The 21,963-nt window shown below is 41.8% G+C and overlaps 1 protein-coding gene across 10 annotated transcripts in view; it reads right to left on the bottom strand.

The window, feature by feature from the left end:
• The window catches only part of ppip5k1b (diphosphoinositol pentakisphosphate kinase 1b), a 67,164-nt gene extending 45,589 nt beyond the window's left edge, over positions 1 to 21,575 (bottom strand). For all 10 annotated transcript variants that reach the window (XM_080762478.1, XM_080762477.1, XM_080762479.1 and 7 more), the window contains exons 1-12: positions 21,441 to 21,575; positions 8,324 to 8,977; positions 6,179 to 6,374; positions 5,907 to 5,997; positions 5,584 to 5,669; positions 3,883 to 4,037; positions 3,518 to 3,619; positions 2,762 to 2,923; positions 2,075 to 2,196; positions 982 to 1,083; positions 540 to 626; positions 24 to 99 (exon numbers count right to left, since the gene is read on the bottom strand). In XM_080762478.1, the coding sequence (XP_080618604.1) occupies positions 24 to 99; positions 540 to 626; positions 982 to 1,083; positions 2,075 to 2,196; positions 2,762 to 2,923; positions 3,518 to 3,619; positions 3,883 to 4,037; positions 5,584 to 5,669; positions 5,907 to 5,997; positions 6,179 to 6,374; positions 8,324 to 8,491 (1,347 nt within the window). In that variant the 5' untranslated portion in view covers positions 8,492 to 8,977; positions 21,441 to 21,575. The remainder of the gene's footprint in view (positions 1 to 23; positions 100 to 539; positions 627 to 981; positions 1,084 to 2,074; positions 2,197 to 2,761; positions 2,924 to 3,517; positions 3,620 to 3,882; positions 4,038 to 5,583; positions 5,670 to 5,906; positions 5,998 to 6,178; positions 6,375 to 8,323; positions 8,978 to 21,440) is intronic.
• Between the last annotated feature and the right edge of the window lie 388 nt (positions 21,576 to 21,963).

The raw sequence follows: 21,963 nt of genomic DNA, 5'->3' as shown, positions 1-21,963 counted from the left end.
GAGAGAAACGGACAAAAACAGACCTGCAGTTGTTTCGGTTTTTTGAGCTTTAGCTTTCCTGACTTGTAGCCTCCACACCTCTCAAACAACTCAAAGAATCTGGAGACACACACACACACACACACACACACACACACACACAGACATATGACAGAGACACAACAGCGTTAAGAATTCAAAAGGACAGATCTAAAGACATAAAGGTTCATTAACCCATTTAGGCCTGACCTCGAAATTTAAAAAAAAATCTTCTAAATCCTCGTTTTCTGAAATAAATATTTTCTGAATTTTTCAAAAATAGCAGACCTACAAGCTCGTAGTGCGCCACTCGGTGGCTAAACTTATTGGGCTAAGATGGTTGAGGAGGGACAATCCTCTGTAACAACCTCCTTGAAACCACCCGTTATGCTGAGATGAAAGATCCATAAAAAACGAGATGGTAGCAAGACAGCAGATCAATAACAATTAACAACAGCTAACAAAAAAAATAATAATAATAAAGTATACATTCGTAAAGTGTAACAAGGGATTGGACATACAAAGGATGTCTGACTTCCATTTTCATTTTCTGCTTGGGTGTGCGGTCACCATGACGCATGACGGCGATGACACAACGCAGCTCCATCCTGAAACAGGGAAATAACATAATGTAACGCAACGCAGCACAGCGTAACATAACATAATGTAACTTAACATACCACAGTGTAACACCCCGCAAGGTAACGTAACGTAACACAACTTAACACGCACAATCTGACAGACCGGATTTACCAGGTTTCAGGGATTCGTTCTTGGTCCCTCCTTTTCTCTCCCAGGACACTAAATCTCTTGGCTCTGTCATCTCTGTGCACAATGTATGTTATCACTGCTATGTCGATGCCACTCAACTGTTTGTACCCCGTTACTTATTACAATGCGGTATTATGCCAACTTAAACTAGCCTCAGCACATTCATTCCTGATGGAAAGGTACTGAACTTACATGGTTCCTGAGGTTGTGGGGACAATGGGGATATCTTCAGCCTCCATGGGGATGGACCAGGGGATATGGAACTGAGGAGCCAGTTCTCTCATCACCATGTTCCTGGTAGGAGAGTAAAGAACATACAATCCTTTAACTAGAACAGTCAAAAAGGAATGCTACCCAGCTTGGATTATTTTAAATAATTTTGAGAGATTCACTGGACGGGTAGGCAAATACTGAAAAATAAGGAGTCTGGGAGGCGTAAAAAGAAAAGGTTCAATTCCCAGCATTAGTGCCTCTGGCTTGACCAGGGAGCGAGGGATCATAACATTTTCGTTGCTTGGGGAAACGGTTTAGAAGGGAGGGGATCTGGGAACAATAGTGTGCATGTCTTTACTCTCTTCTGATGAAAAATTGTCAGGTGAAAAAAAGCAGCTGGTGACTCTGTATATCAGAGGAGGCGTGTAGTTAGTGTATATAAAATAAATCCATAAATTAGAAAAGAATAGCAGATCTACAAGCTCACAATGCGGCACGAAGCAACATATTGTGAGCTTGTACTTACTATTGTACTATTTTCACTAGTTTGGGTACCGGGCAAACGTCAAAATTCTCTTTTGGGTCTCAAGCTAAAAGGTGTGGGAAGTGGGAACCACTGGTCTACACCGTCCATAGACCGACAGTGGCACTGTGTCTGTGAGTGGCATTAGCAGTGATAATGGACGAGGTTACACACAAGGGTTTGTAATGTCGTCTGTAGAAATGGGTGGGGAAATAAACCCAAAAGGAAATTGCTAATAAAAATCTAATTCGTGTTTTGGCCATGCTTGGTATATTTTGAAACACATGCATGTTATCAACAAGTCATCATGCAGTAGTTTATTACTAGTATACATTACTGCATGCACAGGAACAGCTATAAGTTTTCACTTGGTTTGCATTTGTGTGTAGAGACTGAGAGCTGAGGCTGTAAAGGTTCAGTTACTCTGTGGTACAGGTGATACATTATAGGCGCCAATTGAGAACAAACAAACAATTGTATTCAGTCCTATTTCATCCTTGCTTATCATTTTGTACCTTAATGAAGTATGAGGAAACTCATAACACCCACCCTAGTACTTTGGCACAGTCGTCATAGTATTTCATGGAGTTTTTGACAAAGGAGAAGCCATTGACGTCACAGACGTACGAGTGTCCATTAGCTCTGAGAAGGTCAAAGCCGCACACCGTTTGCTGCAGGAGGACGAGAAGTGTTAATCAATGCTTCATGATATTTACCTAAGTGTAAATCAATGCTTCATGAAAAGAATGAAAGGATTCATTAAAGGACCACTTCACCACTTTTCAACCTATCTTCATATAGATCCTCACTAATAATCATGATAAAATGGCACGATTTTTTTCTACTCAGTCTGTGTCTCATAGGAGGTCTGTGGGAAGTTTAGAAACCGTCTTCCAGTGATATCATCATTAGGCAGATGTTTCGATTTTCTTTAACGTGAGAACAATGGCTTCCATTTTCGCATTGCAACTTTTCAGGACTAGAAAGCCTGCAGTTTTTATTAGCTTGTATTCCCCATCGATGATGTCACTGGAAGACGGTTTCTGAACTGCCCACAGCCCTCCTATGAGACACAGACAGAGTAGAATTTTTCTTTGCAATTATTTCATGATTATTAGTGAGGACCTATTATATGAAGATAGGTTGAAAAGTGGTCCTTTAATAGTGGAGTCGTTTTCAATACGACGTTTCCTGGCTGAGCTTTTGGTCTGTTCAAACGGTGCTTGTCAAAGTTACCTTAAACGCCAGGCAGACCTTGCGAGCGACCAGTTTCTCCATGGCTGTGAGCATGACGGGGTAGCGGATCTCCTTCCCCTCGCTGTCCCGCTCCACCTTCCCGTCCAGAGCCGGGGACTTCCGTGCCTCGGCGTGGGCATAATCTGGACCCACCGTGTACACCTGGAGCCCCGACACCAACCACCAGACACACACATTATTTAACAGAGGCCCCGCAATGCACCCCTCAAAATTGGGGGAGATCGGATTAGTTGCTGCATTTCTTTTGCAAAAAAACGGGGCACCACCCTGAAGTCAATCGTAGCTGATCAGAATGGAATATGAAAAATATGACTGATACATGTTGACTGAGTCTGACTCCAAAGATAATGTTTATCGTTTTTTGAGACTTTTGGTCAATTTCGAGTAGTAGCAGTATGTTGTGAAGAAAACGAAACGAAAAACTTGTCAGGTGTAAATGGTATTGGCCTCTATGGGGAGTTGCATCAATGTAATGAGCCAAGGAGTCTGTACGACCTACGATTCAAGATATGTCAAATGTGAAGCGGCCCGGTTATTCCTTGGCCTACTAGGAGTGTGTGTTAAAATTTCACACCAATTTATTCTGTGATGTGTTGGGGATTTACAGACACATACAGTAGACAAACAGACAGACTGAATGGGGCAAAAACATAGTCCCCGGGCTTTGGCCGTTCGGCTTGGCAGAGAGAGACAATAAAAGACAAGCACTAAACAACTAGAAACTGAACACAGTACCTTGACGTCAGTACCGTCTGTAGGCATGAACTCCTCATAGATGTAGGATCCAGTCTTCCTCACGCTGGTCTCTGGAGAATAGACACTGCTACGACTTCCTATCTACAGCAGAGACAGAAGAAAATATGGAGAGGAGACAGAGAGCGAGAGAGAGAGACCGTTTATATGCAGAAATGTGTTTGGGAAATGGATTTGGGTAGCCAATTATTTTGACCCCTATTATTTAGCTTGTAGATCTGCTATTTTTTTTTTTATCGTGAAAATGTTTAACTCAAGTCATTGCTTCTGGGCGGGGGTCAATGGAACAGCATCTACGTCTAAATGGGTTAATAATCAACAAGACCTTTAGAGTTTGGGAACCCTACCTTCCTGAAGAGTCTCTGGCTGCCTCCTCCAGCGGAGGTTGGGTAGTAGATGTACACGTTGTGGTCTTCAGCGCACACAGGTTTCTCCACAAACGGCTTGGGAAACACCACCCCGTTCACCTCAACATGGTCCTCCCCTTCCACCAGACTACAGTCTGAGTGACAGCAGGGACAGCCAGTGAAACACTTCTTTCATCATTTACCATTATACGATCGACCTGAATTCTATTTTTAATACGTCCATGGCATTTACAACACACATTACCATCAACTGAAATAGTCTCTTGCTTGTCTATTCACTTATGTGTAATCGTCAATGGCTGATGAATTCCTTTATTATCATTAGTTTTTGCTTTGTTTGTGGGAAACATGCAAGTACGAATTTCAGTATAGTCTGTACAAATGACAATAAAGACAGAAAATGACAATAAAGAACTGGAGGTGCACAATATTGAAATTATGACCTATATCCGATCTCCGATTATTTGCAGGGTTATATCGGCCAATACCGATATATTACATTATTAAATTATATATTTTGTTTTGCTGGTGAAAGTATATGGTAAGCCAGTCATCATATTATGATATGATATAGTACTTTGTCAGTTCACACTGAAATTTGTCTTGCTGAAACGCTGAGAGGGAGACAGTGACAGCTGACAGTGACATCTGAGAGGGAGACAGTGTAGGAGATGCAGAATAGAGTGAGGTCTTGCTAGTGCTAGGCAATAAAGTTGCATGCATCAGCTCTGATGTGACTCGAATATGCATGTACACATAAAACATCCTTCCACCATCCACCAAAATTAATTATTTCTCTGATACAGATCCCCACAATAACCACTTCTTGAACATAACTCATTAAACATTTAATACAGAGTAGACAGACACTAACCAGTAGTGTGAGAAGCCCAAATTAAACAAACATCAGCTACCAGGCCGCAGCCATGAAGCTTACAGTGAAGCTGTCACATGAACACAGACGCACACCAAATGTTATGTGTGCTTTTCTCCTCCAACCAGTCGGCTCTCCTACACAGACCTGAGCTCCTTCTAGGTGAGACGTCTGATGTCTGAATACAAAGCGGTGTGTTGACTCAAAGACGACTCGGGGGCTCGTTTTGTTTGCAGGCACATGAAAGCAGAGAGAAAATGTACACAGGACTCCTCCTGCGTTCATTTACCAAAAAACTCTCACCCTTTACTTCCATAAAATACCACGGCCATTGTTTTCTCCATCAACCACCATTATATCACCACCATGGCTGCGTTGCACCTGTTGTAGCTGTCGTCTTCACAGACTCGGCACAAAGCCAAACTAGTTTGGTGAGCTTCAGATAAAAAGTTAAAAAGGAAGAGAAGATACTTTATTTAACCAACATGTTTTGACCTATAACGGTCTTCATCAGGGCAGTCCTGATGAAGACCGGTATAGGTCCAAACATGTTGGTCCCTTTTTTTTTAATTATTTTACATTATTTGACGTTTACATCGTCGATGAGTACCCGGTTGTCTCTTTGTCTCTAGTTTGTAGAGCTATTGGATAAGGTCGGGAAGTGGGGAGACACATGGGAGACAGACAGCAGGACATTTGAGAGGTAGACAGTGTAGAGACAGACAGTAGGACATCTGAGAGGGAGACAATGTAGGAGACAGACAGGACGACATCTGAGAGGGAGACAGTAGGACAGAAGAACTGACCTTCAGGTCTATCAGGGTCTCTGTTCAAAATGCCGTAACGAGGTAGGTCAATGCCCTCTTCCTTCAGGATACGATACACTTCCCTCCTGACAAGAAAACGTGCACACCCCCCACACACAAAACACACACACACACACACACACACACACACACACAAGACCAGTTTAATTGTGCAGAAATGTCCTACAATGAAGCAAATGTAAAGGCTTTGTATGAATTGTGCATAGCAGGTTGCATTTATTTGTGTGTGTGTGTGTGTGTGTGTGTGTGTGTGTGTGTGTGTGTGTGTGTGTGTGTGCGTGCGTGTGGGTGTGTTTGCGTACCTGTCCTGTATGAAGTACTGCATGTTGATGTCGTTGATAAGCAAAGGGTTTCTTAATTTGACATACTCTGCAGCTTTATCCAGAGGAAAGCCTGAAATACAACCATCAATGTTTTAATGTATTCAGTACACACAGTTCAAACAAATGACGGCATCTGTTTCAACGTTGTTCAATTGCAATTCTACAGTTATAATGCAATTCTGTTGTCTGCTAAGCGATTCTAATGCTTATAGATTTTTTCCTTCGTCTGGATGTTGCTGCATGTACAGTACCTTTGGAGTGGAAGGAGATGAGGCAGTCGCAGAGAGGCCAGTTCTCCACGGGTTCCTCCAGGACCGTCTCCTCAGGGAAGATCACCACATCGATGTAGTCAAAGCGACACAGACGCTCCAGGATCTGAGTCATGGGCTTGGACTTGGACTTCTTCATCATGCAGCAGATCCCCACCACGATCTGATGCTCTGCCGGCTGCAGGGTGGGAAGTCATTAAGACATGGTTACACCGGGTTACAGCGTGTACATTTCAACCAATAAAACAGTGTTTGGGGGGCCGCGAAACCTCCCTCAAATAGAGACTCAAATAGAGACATGAAGACAGTCTCACTGAAAAACATGCATTTTATGATTTCATCGTTCGCTCGCACACATGACATCGCTGGCAGTGTAGATGAGGTCTGTTGTACAGTTGTACAGTAGCATTTACACCTTCCTTCTATTCCTACAAACAGTAGGATAGTAGAGGTAGGCAGTCGATTTTTACAATAATAATTAAAAACTAAATGTAGGAAACAAAAAATAAAGAGATGTTTACTCGTGTGACCCATAAAAATGTGTCCACGACCCACAAATGGGTCCCGACCCAGTGTTTGGAAAACAGTGATTTAGACAATATAAAATTATGTCCCAGGAATTACATCTGAAATTGGTTAATGACCAGAGAAGTACCTACCGGTAACTACTACTAACTACCTGAACTAGCAAAAATAAAAGTTTACACTGTTCACATTCACAATAATGTCACGCAGGAAGTCTCCTATTGTTACATGTAGTGTAATTCTGTAAATTAAACGGATTAAGATTATTCATGCATAAAAAAGGTTCATGATATGGACTCCCACTATGGTGGCAGTCTGGAAGACAGAGAGAAGACATGTTGTTATGTCATAAAGTTATTTATGAATATGAATAAAGCCTTGTATGAAGGCTATAGAGGCTAGACTATTGTCTATTGTGTCCAGCAGAAAGTGGGATCCCATATTGTTCATGCATACTGTACGTATGTATAGTATGTATCAGTATGCTGCTGTGATGAACACCAGCAGCAACATCTCCAAAAGAAAATACAGTACATAAGATAACTCTGATGATTTAAACTACAGTAGGATAAACATTTTGTTTTTAATTATATATATATAAATAAATAAAAAATATGTCCTAGACTGCCTCTCTACTATCCTACCGTTTGTAGGAATAGAAACGTGTAAGTGCTACAATGTAAAAACACAAATTCTTCTTTTCCCAGCTCCTAAACCTCAGTCTGGAAAAGAAAACACGACATGAACAGACAAGAAACCCACCAAGAACCAAGTTCAAAGTCAGGTTGGCATGAATGAATGTCAAGAAATGCAGACAAAAACAGACTAACTCTAAACCAGACACCAGGTTAATCCTTTCAACTGTGGAAGACTGTAGTAGCTCTACAGAACCGTATAAATCTATCATACATACCATCATACCAACAACTTCCCTCTGTTAGCCTGTGGATTTACTGCATTCCTGACATTTTTTTTATGAATACCTACAGTATATCTATATTGAAATATCTGCACGTCTCTGATCCCTTTAGTATGTAGACAAACCCTGAAGACAGCCTCAGGCTTTAAGTGTAACCTCAAACATGACTTCCTTATTGCACAGACACTGTGACCCAACCAGAGAAGGGATGCTTTAGCAACTTTCCTCATTCCGTGCATGTTTTGATCTTCCTCTTAATTGTTTTTCGCCCACTTCAACTCTTTTCGACTCTCACTTCTGTCTCTTCATTCCATCCAGTCAGATGATCAGCTGAATGTTTATCTAGTAGATTCAAATTCAGAGGTCTTCATTCACCCGTCTTCACATTAATGGATCTTAACAATTTGTGTGCCCAAGACGTCCACAGACGTCCTGGGAATTACCGCTATGCGGTGCCCAGGACGTCTGTGGAAGTCTGTGATTTTTTATTTTTATTTTTTGTGATTTTTATAAAAAAATATATATATGTCAAAAATAACATTGGGCACCCTGGGTCACTATTTTGAAAATGTTGAAAGGGCACACAATGCAAATTGGTATATGCAAATGTACTTGGTAAATACCTTGAGTACAAAAACGATTAAATACATCATCAAACGATTAACTTAAATCTTGACCCTCACCGAGTCATCGTCGTCATCGTCCACATAGTCGTCATCGTCTTCTCGAAACACCTCGTTCTTCATGATTTCCTCCATTGGTCCTTTGTGATGGTCATCCTCCTCACTGCCAATCACAAACCTTGGAAGGTCCCTCGGGTTTCGCCTCTGTGTCCCGCCTGCCTCTGACATCACCAGGCACTCAGGCACATGGCTGCTGCAGACAGGCTCCTCCCAACAAGGTGGTGCAGAGGAACACAGACTAGTCTCTCTATGGTGTGGCACTCCAGGGACCACTTAACTGGTCAGGTGGCTGGCCTACTGACTGACTGGACGCTGCTAGGCTGGCTGGCTGCTCGTGGTGGGTGGAGAGAGTAATTAAGCTGACTGAATCAGGCTGTTTGGTTACACTGTTGGGGGTAGACACTTGAGTGAGTGAGTGAGTGAGTGTATGTATGTGTATGCACGCGCACGCTAAAGGTATCACAACATAATGATAATGTCCTGAGAGGTAGAATAGCAATGACCACACACTCCCTCTAGAGAGAAAGTGTGTGTGAGTGAGTGTTTTGAGGTAGTTGTCAGTATCAGAGTAGGGTTTCTCTAGTCCTACAGGCCAACATGGTCCAAGCGGAGGGGAGAATCAAAGCCAGGATCTGTCCCGAAAGTATGTAGACCCTGAAAAAGAAAGAAAAAGGGTTTTAATTCAGTTGATAAAAGGGGTAAAGTGATTGCAAGTAAGATACAGGGGTTGACACCAACGTCACAGAGGCACTTGCCCCGTCGGGCAAGTACAAGTCATGTTCTACTTGCCCAAAGGCCAAGCCCACTGGCCCGAAAAGTATAGTACATTATGGTAAAATTTGCACTCGTAGAACAAGGAACAAACAAGGACAGCTATATATATATATATATATACACACACACACACACACACATATACATATACCGGTATATATATATGCCATAATATTACAGGCCATAAGAAGATAGCCAGAATGTCACAATTAGAGCCAGATCTGCGTCTTCCATGTTCTAATCTGTACCACAGCAATTCATTGATTAGCTGCAGCAGGAATGTACAGTTTATACATGTGATGCATTTATGCCAGCATAAACCCCCCACTAGCCTTGGATCAAGACTATCATACAGTAGATATATTTAATCGATTTTGTCAAATTATCGATAAAATACACGACAGGCAATGCTGTAGAAAATGGATAATAAAAACAATATTTTACCCTCTTTCCTATCAGAATTGGGTACTTAGAATGATTATGAATGATACAATTATTTTAATAATAATCTAATGATGAACGCTTTATAGAAATGTATAGTAGCTTTTTTTATCCACTCAATTCGGAAAAATGTAATGATCACATGACCCATGACCTATCCATGACGTCCCACGTTCATGCGCCTTCCTCACTCTGTCCCATCTCAGTGGTTTGCAAAATGAGGAACAGTTTAATTTCACCATTGATTTCATCTGCTTGAAGTTCATAGGTTTCACATGCTTCACTATATTATCTCCAAACACACAGTATACTGTAGTGTAGATAGACAGTTGCAGAATTATCTAATTCTAAAACTATTCCAATCCAAATACAAGGTCTTCTCTTTGTGGGTCCTGGCACAGGTTTTCAAAAATGGGTCTGCTGCCTAAATGAATACATATCAATGTGGAGGTGTTTGACATGAAACTATTTAGTGAACCACTGTTCTGACTCAAGCTGATAAATCTTGACAAAAACATTTTTTTTGCTGTATAATAACAACAAAACACTTTTATCCTCCTTGTCCACAGATTTAAGCCATCTGAAAGTACTTACAGCAGTGTTGAACTGCAGAACATTTACTCAAAACATTGAGTGTTTAAAGGTAACAATCACTGTTGATTTTCTAAACTTTCTCACGATCTTGTGGCTCCCTTTCATTTTGGAATATTATTGTTTTCTTGTTCCTTTGTGTCCATAATTACATCCTTTAACAATACACTGGGGGGTGTGTCTGGTGGTTTACGATATGCCTGAAAGGTAGGGGTGTGTGTGTGTGTGTGTGTCTCTTCTATAGTAGGCAATGCTTTGTTTTGAAGAGTGTTGCACACTAATGTCAGTGTACAGTTATATAAAAATGTGCAAAAACCTACCACTTCCATACTGACACCCCCCCCCCCCCCCCCCCATTAGAAGGGATATTCTAAAGTCAATACCCTGTTTTAGCCTATATCCTGTGTACTATTATGTTGGACAGCACAGTCATTGTGCCTGCAGTGCACATACACTTGTGAGCATGTGACAAATAAAATGCAATCTTGAATTTGGTCTGCTTCCACAAAAGCACACAGCCTAAGCATCACTGTTAACAATGTTGCTCCCCCTCAGACCAGGCCACAGCACACAGCAATACAGGGACTGAATAAGCTGCAGACAAAGCACAGGATACTCACTAGCACAGTGGTTTTCATATCAAGGTCCATAATTTATTCAGCATTTGATTGGCTTTAACCACATCTAAACACAACAGTTGAGTATAGCCTTGCTGGCCTGGCAGGAGGAATAAAAGGATGGATTGTCCAGTAGCTTTAGTTTTATTTATGTGTCAAATTATGCTGCCGTAACGTCTCAATTTCCCTCCGGGGATTAATAAAGTATACTGTATCTCATCTCATGGTACTGCTTAGCAGGGTGCTCAGAGGGCACTTGTTTTCCAAGTACCAATGCAATATGGCCACAATACATACAGCACGTATAGTACAAATGAAAGCGAAAGAACATGGACGTGAAAGAGCATGGACACACACAATCTGACACATACACGTACTGTACACACACACACACACACACACGCAAAGCAATACGGAATTACGGATGTGAAAGAACACAGACTAATGTGCAGTCTGAGACGTGACACACATCGACAGTAAGATGTATTGACACTCAAACTGGTTTACACTCACTGACATATACAGTATGATGTATGCTGCTAAATAAATGACGTCTAACCTGCATGTGAGACTACAGTGCAAAGGTCAATGGCCATACTGTAGTATACCTGCTATTTTAACTGCCTCATTCCATTGCATTCCATTTCTTGTAACCATGCATTGCACACGTGTAAGCATTCGTTTTCTCATTGCCCAAAACTGCAAATGGATCCTCTTACACGTGTAAACATGTGACGTGACAATAAATAAGTTGAACACACAGACAGACATGTTAAGTGCACGCAAACACACACACACACACACACACACACACACACACACACACACACACACACACACAGTAAATACATGCCGTAGATCCATACACACTGCACAGCCGCACACACAGCCTAAGCCTATATACTTGTGTGCGTGCATATGCATATACAGTACGTACGTACACAGCCGGGTTCTCTCTCACATCCTCATATGAACAGACACAAATCTCTCTGTCACATACACACATATAGTACACACACACACACACACACACACACACACACACAGCAGTGTGTCCTGATCCTTGATCCAAACAGCTCATATGACAGTCCTACAAGCCATCAGGACATGATGATGATGGTCTGAACCGTCTGATGGCACAGCCACTGTCCCTGCAGTCACATACAGGACCGTGTTCTGTCATACACACACCACTAGTGCCTTAGTTTGGAACCCTCACGCCTGGCCCTGCACCAGTGTTTCTGTCCCCAATCTCTAGGTCAAGGGCACAGATTGGGGTTGAACATTAGGGGGGACTGAGACGAGTTAACTTAAGAATGTCCTTCAGATGTGGAAATGTCTGAGACATTGGAACATTTTGTAAATAATCAGATATTACAGACAGCATATTGGAAATGTCTCAAATAAAAAACTAAAAGAATCATGGCAAATTAAACTGAGAATTTCTTAGGTTCAGTAGATCAAACTTATAACTTCTATATATGAAAAAGCATCCAGGTTTTTACTGTCCTCCATTGTACTATAATAAATAAAGGTCCAGTAGTACCCGTGTGGCTGTGCTTTTAATTTCATTACTGTATATAACCTATGCACATCAGAAACACTTAGAAACAAACAAAAGACATGAAAACATTGTGTGTTTGCAGATTAAACATGATACAGCACGTCCCCCCAGAGACGTCCGTGAGGTGCTTCACAACTACAAAACTCTGGGGCATGTCTTGCCAGATTTTGCGAGAGAAATAAGCAACCGGGTCTATGAATACAAGCCCAAAGTAAACTGACTATAGGCAACATCACTATATAAACTGGCTATTTGATAATAGCTGATCTACAAGTACGGTACAACTACGAATATTTACAAGCAACTTTACAGAAAAAAATAGCTTGAATGTGCTTATAATCAGCGGACATGGCAACATTCTGGGTGGCTCTGTGCTTCAGTTGAAACCTTGTGTTTTGATTTATTTTTTAATAATTATTTTTGATTTGTTTTTGTCTCCTCCGTCCTCCTCCTGGAGGAGGTTATTTTCCAAAACAATTATAAAAAATAAATGAAAAGTAATAAAACGTATTAGGACAATATCAGTCACCAGAAAAAGAAAAAAAAAAGATTACTGTGTTAACCTTTTGGAATGTTTTATCAATGTGTTTGCTGTCATCAACCACAACCACATAAATTACAGCTAATTTGATTAAATAGGCCTGTGTTAGTGTTTTCGTAGTTGTGGTTGTTTTCCTTGGTAACGTTCAGTCCTGTCTGTGTTTTCTTATGTACCATAAAAGTAAAAAGGAATCACAGTGATATGTTAACAATGACACACACACACACACACACACACACACACACACACACACACACACACACGACCGAATGTTTATTCCTATACAAGCCCTATGCAAACACCATACAGTGTTTGAATGCCTGTGGGAAGGCGGCCTCGCCCACTATGACATACAGTAAGTAGCGTGATACTGTATACTAGTGTATAGGCTCATGTGTCACTGGCATTAAATGAACAAGTTGGCAGGAGATCAACGCTTCTGGTATACACAGAACATACATGGCTAGGAGTGCATGAGGACATGCAAAAACCAGAATGATATCATTAACTTTATTATATTAATGTTGATTATTAGCCACAATGAACAAAAATATAAATGCATTCGTCTTGATTTTTTATTTCAGTCTTACTGTAGGTTCACCATGGACTACATTATAAAATAAATTCTGTTCATCATTGCCAATATTCTATTCGTACTGTTAATTGTGGAAAAGAGAGAGAAAAGATTGTGTCGCTGAGAAAACAACCACATTACCACAGTCATGTGATGCATACCGCACAAAGGTTGAAGTTATTACTGCAATTTAATCAACGAAAATGTCATGATGGTGAATGGTATCCCAATGAAGAAGAATAGCCAATATTATAGTGCAGTGTCATCTTTAAACCTACGGATTATTTATTAAATCTTTGCAGGTGAAGGAGTGTATATGGCATAAGACGTATGATATGAAATGTAAGCTTTACTACGAACACAACAATCATTGTTTAGTTATCATCATTACTGATCCTATTCAACAAATAAAGGGCTTTTGGGATTGAACGAAACTCAGAAGTCACTTCACACATCCAATAATTCATATTATATATCATGTTTCACCTTGAGTACGCCTACAGATAACCTACTGTAGTAATTTAAATGAATGTCTACACATAAATAAAACTAAAGACAGGGGGGGAGTAACTAAAAACTATAAGAAATTCCATACCGGCAACTTAAAACAAATATATAGTCGTACGATATTACGCAGTCTCAGAAGGACAGCTGAAAGTGCAGTCTTTGATGTATTCCATTAACACAGACACTTTCTTGGCAACTTAAGATCTTAACTCTCATTCTCACATGTGGCCTCACGTAATCTTGGAACCTAGAATAGCCCTGTGTGGCAGTACCCCCACAGTGAACCTAAGAGAGAGTGTGTGTGTGTGTGTGTGTGTGTGTGTGTGTGTGTGTGTGTGCACACGCCATAGCCAGGGTACTAGGGGTTGGAGGAGTGTCAGGTATCATTTGCTGGGGATACAGTGACCCAATGAGTGATAACTCATCAGCTTTGAGCCCTGCAGGTGTTGACAGACCTCATTCAACCCAGAGGAAGCTACTCTCTCAGTGCTTGGGGGGATCGTCCAGTATCACACACACCGATAAACAAACCTGTAAACAAACAGTTATGAAACGAGTAACAACCCTGTATCCAGCAAAATAGCTGGGGTACTGGAGTTGTACGACAGCAATGTCTGAGACTCAGGAAGGAGAAAGCTATTGCTATGGATAGAACGCACCCATTATACATAAAATTATATATTCTACCATCAGGAGTCAGGACGACAGTACACAGTGTACAGCACCTTGGTTGCAGACAATGGCTTCAAGATCACTTTTGTCACCACAAGTATAGGACTTCTGAACAAACGCCCATCTCAGTTATGTGCATAAAATGCTAAATGTGTTTTCCTCTCTGCAAGAAAGGCGCTGTGTATTATAGTCAATGTATTGCGTGATTTGTCTATGTACTGTGTATATGTGTTGTGCTTTTTTGTATCCTGATGATGGCTGAACAAAATTAATTTCCACAAGGACAATCTAACTATGAATGCGCCACGCCATTTCTCATTCATATTTTGAACGAGAGGCGGATGAGGAGCAGAAATGAAGCGGTAGTATATCCATCAGATCAAAACCACGGAGAGCGCCCTGGATTAGGAGAGACGAGGCGCTAACAGCTAAGTCTAAGCGAATATGACCGTAGAAAAGGGTTGGTGAGGGGTGCATTAAAAAGACTGGATTAAGGTTGGTGAGGGATGCATTGCTCACCTGCTTGCGTTTATGTTTAGGTTAGAGTTAGAGATAGGGTTAGTACCACAGATATGGTATATGCAGTTCGTTGGAGCGGTACACGTCACGCTGCCACTCAAGTGACTACTGGCCAATCACAGCGCATATTTTCCGGGACTTATCAGACCCGAACATGCGCTCTGTGAGGCACACTCGTGCTTCCGTGGGGCTTCGCAAGGAATCTCGGGAATTTGTTGCCCTCCCTTGAGCACATACGCTCTAGAGCCGAAAAGGGGTGTCTACCTTTATATCTCTATCGTTAACTTAGTACTAGTAGGAAAAACCACTTGTGTGCGGTCCAAATGAACACAGCACAGCGCTCCCTACCCCACTGACAAATTTGACACACGCGTTCCACACCCCCACAGGGAGTGCAGTGCCCGACCTCGAGTCAGTGGCACGCACCGTTGTCCAGAAACACCACAAAAGGCTCTGGTCAGGCTCTCCCAGTGGACCTATTGAGCCCAACTCCCCTCACCTGTGCAATTTCCAGCCTCTGCCTCAGCCAATTGATTGCCATGGCAACCCCACACCTGCCAATTGTTTACTTAACCAGTCCACCTTTCACAGTCAGTTTGCACCATTCAGGCAGACAGACAGATACAGAGATCTCCATGTGGGACACAGACACACAGTTAAAATGGGTGCTATAGCAACGGACATTGTATCGTTCCCAAGTAGGCCGACGGGCACGTACAGTTCTAGTCTAACTATAAATGTGCCACGTCTCTGTATGCGTGTGTGTGTGTGTGTGTGTGTGTGTGTGTGTGTGTGGGGCACTGTGTGCTCGGTTGTAATGCACATAACTCGAGGACCATTTGGCCCACCGACTTCAAATTCGACACACGCGTTCCAAACCACCACAAGACTGCATTGCACAGCCTTGAGTCTGTGACATATACACCGTTGTCCAGAAAGACCACAAAAGGCTCTTGTCAGGCTCCGCCAGTGGACTAATGAGCCAAAGTCCCCTCACCTGTGCAATTTCCAGCCTCTGCCTCAGCCAATTGATTGCCATGGCAACCCCACAGTTTGAGACAGTTACCGTGTGGACCCCCCGGGGCCCCGGTACATCCAGACCCCAAGGACCCCAGGGGGGCCGGGCCGGTTCCAACGAGCCGCCCTGCATCCGAAACGGTTGAGAAATTACAGAGTTACCGTGTGGGCGTCCCCAGGTGGTCCCTCTAATGTACTGTACTGTCACTGTACTGTCACACAAGAAATCATCACATACAGTTTGAGTTAATATGTGTGTTAGGCTGCGCAACAGTGACACTTGGTTGGGAAAACAAACGCTATTTTCGTGCTCTGAGTCTCTGACCCAGCCAGGGATCTAGGGACCATGGGAGTAGGGACCTAGGGACCCAGGGACCCAGCCAGGGACAGACACATATAGCTCCTTAATGAAGTGGTAACACCACTTAAAAAAGATCAGAATGTGTCAGGGGAAGTTACAGTGTCATGATGAATGACTGGCCTGTTATGATTTTCAGAATCTTCTCCCTCCACTGACCTTGACCTCTTTATTGATAATAAACAATGTGTGTGTCACTCCACGCACCCAATGGTGCACAAAGTGTCCTTGTGCATGTCAGTCCAAAGTACTGATAGGTAGGTGCATGTTCAGCATGACGATTGTTGGGGAGAAACATTATCAATGGTGAACATGAAGACAATTAGAATTTAATGATCACCATAGGTCTTGCACTACTCGTGTACATGTATGATGTGCTTACTTGTACAGTATATCTATGTCAATACTCAATAGTCACTACATAGTCAATTAGTCACTATATTGTATACATGGGTCTCAACACTATGCCAATATTCTGCTGGTGTGGTCATTATAAATCAGTTTGGCGAAGCCAAAATGTAAAACGAGCTGTGGAACAAAGTAGAACAAGAACACACAAACAAACAATCCACAAGCAACAAGGAGTTCCTCAACTGCCTAAAATAACATGAAAGGAAGCTGATTGAAAACATCCCCTCAGATGTCATCGGCCCTCAATGAGTCATCTCTCTGTCACAAATGCAAGCCAAACAGATCAACACGACAGCTCCGATAAAAGGCTTTTAACCTTTGAGACCGTCTGTCTGCTGCAGGAAGTCTGCTGGGTGTATGACAGAGGTCATTAGCCCTTTTTCGCACTATCACTGCATCACTGATAAAGAGAGAACTGCTGTGGAGCGCTGTGAAAATGATAAGATACCGGTAGTTTGCCTAATGCCTATCCATTAGGGTGTGTAATCTTAATCTGTAGATGCAGAAACAGGACAAGATGAAGTAAAGTAACAAAAGTAAGGCTGCAATAAGGACTTTGTATTGACAATAAAGGTCATTAGTGTCGATGCGTGAAACAGCTTCCAGTCAAAACTACATAATAACTAATATACTGTGGTTTATGAAACGATATACAGTAAGGTCAGGGCCGGATTAACCCTCTCAAGGGCCCCCGGGCTAGAGTACCCAGCCCCCCCAAAAGAGAGAGGCAGGCAGGCAGGCAGGCAGGCAGACAGACAGACTAGTCGCTGAATGGATGCAGCCACTAGTAGCTAGTAGTGCACTTAAATGCAGTTTTACAGCAAAATATTTCACAATGTGCTCTATAAAATCACAGTAAGAGAGATGAGCAATAAAGAAAGAGTAAAGCCACTAATAGTGTACTAATGCAGTTCCCAGTAATTTTGAGGTACACAGCCCTCCAAAAGAGACAGACAGACAGACAGACAGACAGTTGTGTATGCATGGCAGGCTTGAGGCCAGGGCTTTCCACAGCTACCCCACAACACAGCGTCACTCATGTCTGCAGTGCAGACAGCAGAGCAGAAGCTCTCAATGTTTTAACCATAATAATATAACTAAACATAAATTTCTCTTGAATTGGTTTGCAATACTTAACAATTTTAAATCATATTTATCATATTTTGGGTTTTTTGGCCCCCCCCGGTCTGCAGCCCACCCTAGCCCAATGGTAAGTCAGCCTCTGAGTAAGATTGTTATTCACAAACTATTGCATCTACGAACATTTTATAACAGATAGTTGGGTTGGTGAGTTATTGAGTGGTGCAACTCCTATTCAGTATTTTAGCCGTGACGTGAGCGCCCCTACAGAGATACTTCCGGGTCCTACTTTTGTGTCCCCATAGAGTTATGCTGTGACACTCCGTCGGACTAAATTGGAGACGAAAACAACCACGAAAGTCTAATTTTACCGCTTTCCTCGCAACAACAAAGCTGCTGCTCTCCCAAATCTGGCTGTGACAGGCCGTCTGTCCCACACTGCATACTATCGCCATTTTATTTCATTGTGTCAACTAAATCCTCATTAATTGCAAACTAGATCCAACATACTCAAGCCTGCACACATTCTAAATATGCCCCCGAAATATTGTACTGAGCAAATGGACTGTTACCACCTACAATAATAATGATAATAATAGTCTGGTGGAGACAATAATTTAAAAGAAAATCTATATAATTTATTATACTGTTGAATAATCAATCTGCAAAACCCTAATCGGATGATTGGTCACATCTGTACTGAATCATGGATTTCTGAAGACGGCAGTGAGTCAGTGACCATATTTGGCCAAAAGGGAGGAGCTGGGGATACGCATAACTATGCCTCTATCCTGATCGCTGTCGTCTATAGCGACAATCACAATGGAGCATAGGGGGGCGTGGTTTTATAGACCCACTGAAAAATTGACCATTTATTTTTCCCATAGAGATTTACAAAATAAATTTGTATCAATTATTCTAAGTCTAGAATCAAGCCACCCAGGATCCTGGTGAATCATGGCCATAACTCCTTTGATTCTGTGAAGAAATAAAAATGAAAACCGCTAAAAAAAAAAGGGGTATTAAATGTAGTATATCATAAATGTAGTATATCATATAATTAATTAGGATGGCTGTCATTGAAGACACTGGGGTTATGTCGTCATAAATGAGCCGTTACGTGCTGCACGCACAGTACCGTAGTCAGTGATTTATCCACCATGTTGCTAAAGTCATGGCATGGTATAACACTTATATAGCACCTTGCCATTTATTGTGAAATTATCTAAGGTCATTAGAATTGCATGGTCTGACATACTTATCTTAAAGCCATGTAAGCCGTTTGAGAGGAGCCATGAGGCCAAATCATTAACAAACCTGTTAATAATTAGATTCAATAATAACCTATAGAGCAGGAATACACATACTGTACACCTATCCCTGATCCAAGACAAGGAGATAACAGAAGAGTTCTCTCTGGAAACGGTAACAAAGTCAGTGCGTTTCTCAACCTATAGATCATGTACCGTATGTATAATTCAATATACTTCTACTGTCTGACTTGCATGGACAGTACAACATCTAGGTAACAAGTACTGACAACTACAACTACTGATAGTAGTGAAGAGAGAGACGGGAAACAATGAGATAGTTGGGAGTGACATGCAGCAAATGGTCCACTCAGCCCAGCTGGAGGCATCCGAGCTATGTGGTACAGAGTACAGACGGACCCTACCACTCTGCTTGACCAGGCATATTGCGGAATTTATTAGAGCATCCTACTCCAAGTGTAAAACATCAAGACAATGATGATGTCAGTGTACTAAAATAATCTAATCAAACTACTGCAATTGTACCGTGTTCTTCTCATTGTACATCTTTCTGGATAAAAGAAGCCTATGACAGTGAACTTACACTTGGTTGGTTGTTATTGTTTATGGTGTTGAAGATGATTCCACTCACTGACTGACTGCTCTGTGTAAGAGCAACAGCTTATTGTATTGCTAATTGTAACTGTCAATTGTTATCAAGTTAAAACACATAAATACTGTCTGAAGTGTGTACAGTGTTGGTGATCTATGCAAGAATGCCAGCTTTACTACTTTCTATTAAGCGATGAATGGATAACTAAATGCAAGCTCACCACAGATGCAACTACTTTATACATTATACGTATACAATAGATAAATGATTCTGACATTGCTCTGACTTTATTTTCAATAATGTTGACATTTCACCTGCATGGGGTACCTTACCCCACAGTGCCACAGTGGTAAGCTAAGTAGAGAAGAATCCACTTTGACCTGGAATTTTACAGTACAGGAATTTGAACATGGTCTCACTGTCTCGCACATCATAAGCCTCTAGCAAAAAAGAATGCAACACACATTGCAGAGAATGCAGACTTGAAGTCACAAATGTATGGACAGCACACACACACACACACACACACCTCATTGTAGGGAAAGGTTTCACAGAAAATAGTAGATCAATATGCATTGTGAACTTGTGTTGAGAGCTTGTCAATGCGTTGTTTTCAGCGAAAGCTTTCCCCACAATAACATAAAATGATAAAAACACACCAGTACAGAGCCCTGGGGGACTCCAGGGTCAACCATAATGGGGTTTATAAGGTAAAGAGTACTCTGTATGTATATAACTTACTGGCCTGTTCTGATGAGAACCATGCAAAGTTCCCCAGGCCCAGCCAGGTCACAGCTGTTCAGACATTCTGACACCTTCAAAGAGGACACTACTAGAGTAAAGTAAACCATAAATCACACTGACTGCATGACTGTGACCGAGTGAAACGTGAGTCATGGAGAAGATACCTCTGTCAGTCTGTCTGTCTGTCTGTCTGTCTGTCTGTCCACATAAAGAAGAGAACATGACAGAGACAAAATGCTAAGCCCCACCATGCGTGCAGAATTGGCACAAAAAAGTTACATTATAAAGTAACATCTATAGATTCAGAACAAATTGTGACAGCACACTGAGTGACAGGAACAAGGTACGCTTGTTTGACCACTGCACTGACCGTTCATCTACAGTGAGACGATGGGAACGAGCTGTACGGTTTTGTTTGTTTTCCATTACAGAATGAATAAACATTCTACAGTAGTTATCCAAATCAGTAGATATAGGGAGTTTAACACAAGTATTGTCACGTTAGAATGAAAAAAGCCGACAAATTGAACTGCAATGGTACATTGAATAATGTCCATGCTCTTCTATAAGATCTACAGGTGGCATCATCAAAAGCGTGTGTGGCAATGTATGGTAAAGCCACAACAACGGATTGTTTAAAAGGGTGCATGCCAACTACGCCCATGACCACAGAGCTAACAAAACAATTCAAACGTAAAAATCGTCGGCCTGGTATACCCTATAGGCTGGCAAAGATTATTCTGACACTGAAACCATCTTCTTGTCCTGAGAAAGTCACTTTAAGTAACAAAACACACAAGCAAGGAAGACGACAGCAAAACGGGAGAAAATGTGCTGGACTCACCGGCTAAACAGCAGTCAGCTGTCAACTTCCTTATCGTTTTGCTTTGTTACTACAGGCTCTGTGGGATGCAGTGCTGTGGCAGACTGTACTTTGGCACGCTCATGCACATGAGTGAGTGCATGAGTAGTGAGTACACATATCTATATGAGAGAGAGAGTACACGCCAAAGTTACTGCTGTCAAGTGCATTGCAGACAAAGATACGGCTTCCGGGTGCGAATTTCACAATAAAATGTACAAATTCGAGCACCTGTGTCCTGTAGTCGTGCCCGCCACCAGAGGGCGCAGATGTATCACACACAATAAAATAAAAAACACACACACACACACGCACACACACACACGCACGCACTCACACACACACACACACACACACACACACACGCACGCACGCACGCACACACACGCACACACACACGAACATTTACTAAATTACTGTACTGAGTCTGATAAGTAGGCTATATTTTTATTTGTATTTATTTTTTTACTTTACTTGACCCTAAAGGGCAAGCAACAGAGATTCG

The sequence above is a fragment of the Protomyctophum bolini genome (genome assembly GCF_963924005.1).
Source record: "Protomyctophum bolini genome assembly, chromosome: 4".
NCBI lineage: Eukaryota > Metazoa > Chordata > Actinopteri > Myctophiformes > Myctophidae > Protomyctophum > Protomyctophum bolini.
Note: the sequence above shows the minus strand (reverse complement) of the source record. Positions and strands in the feature narration are given on the sequence as shown.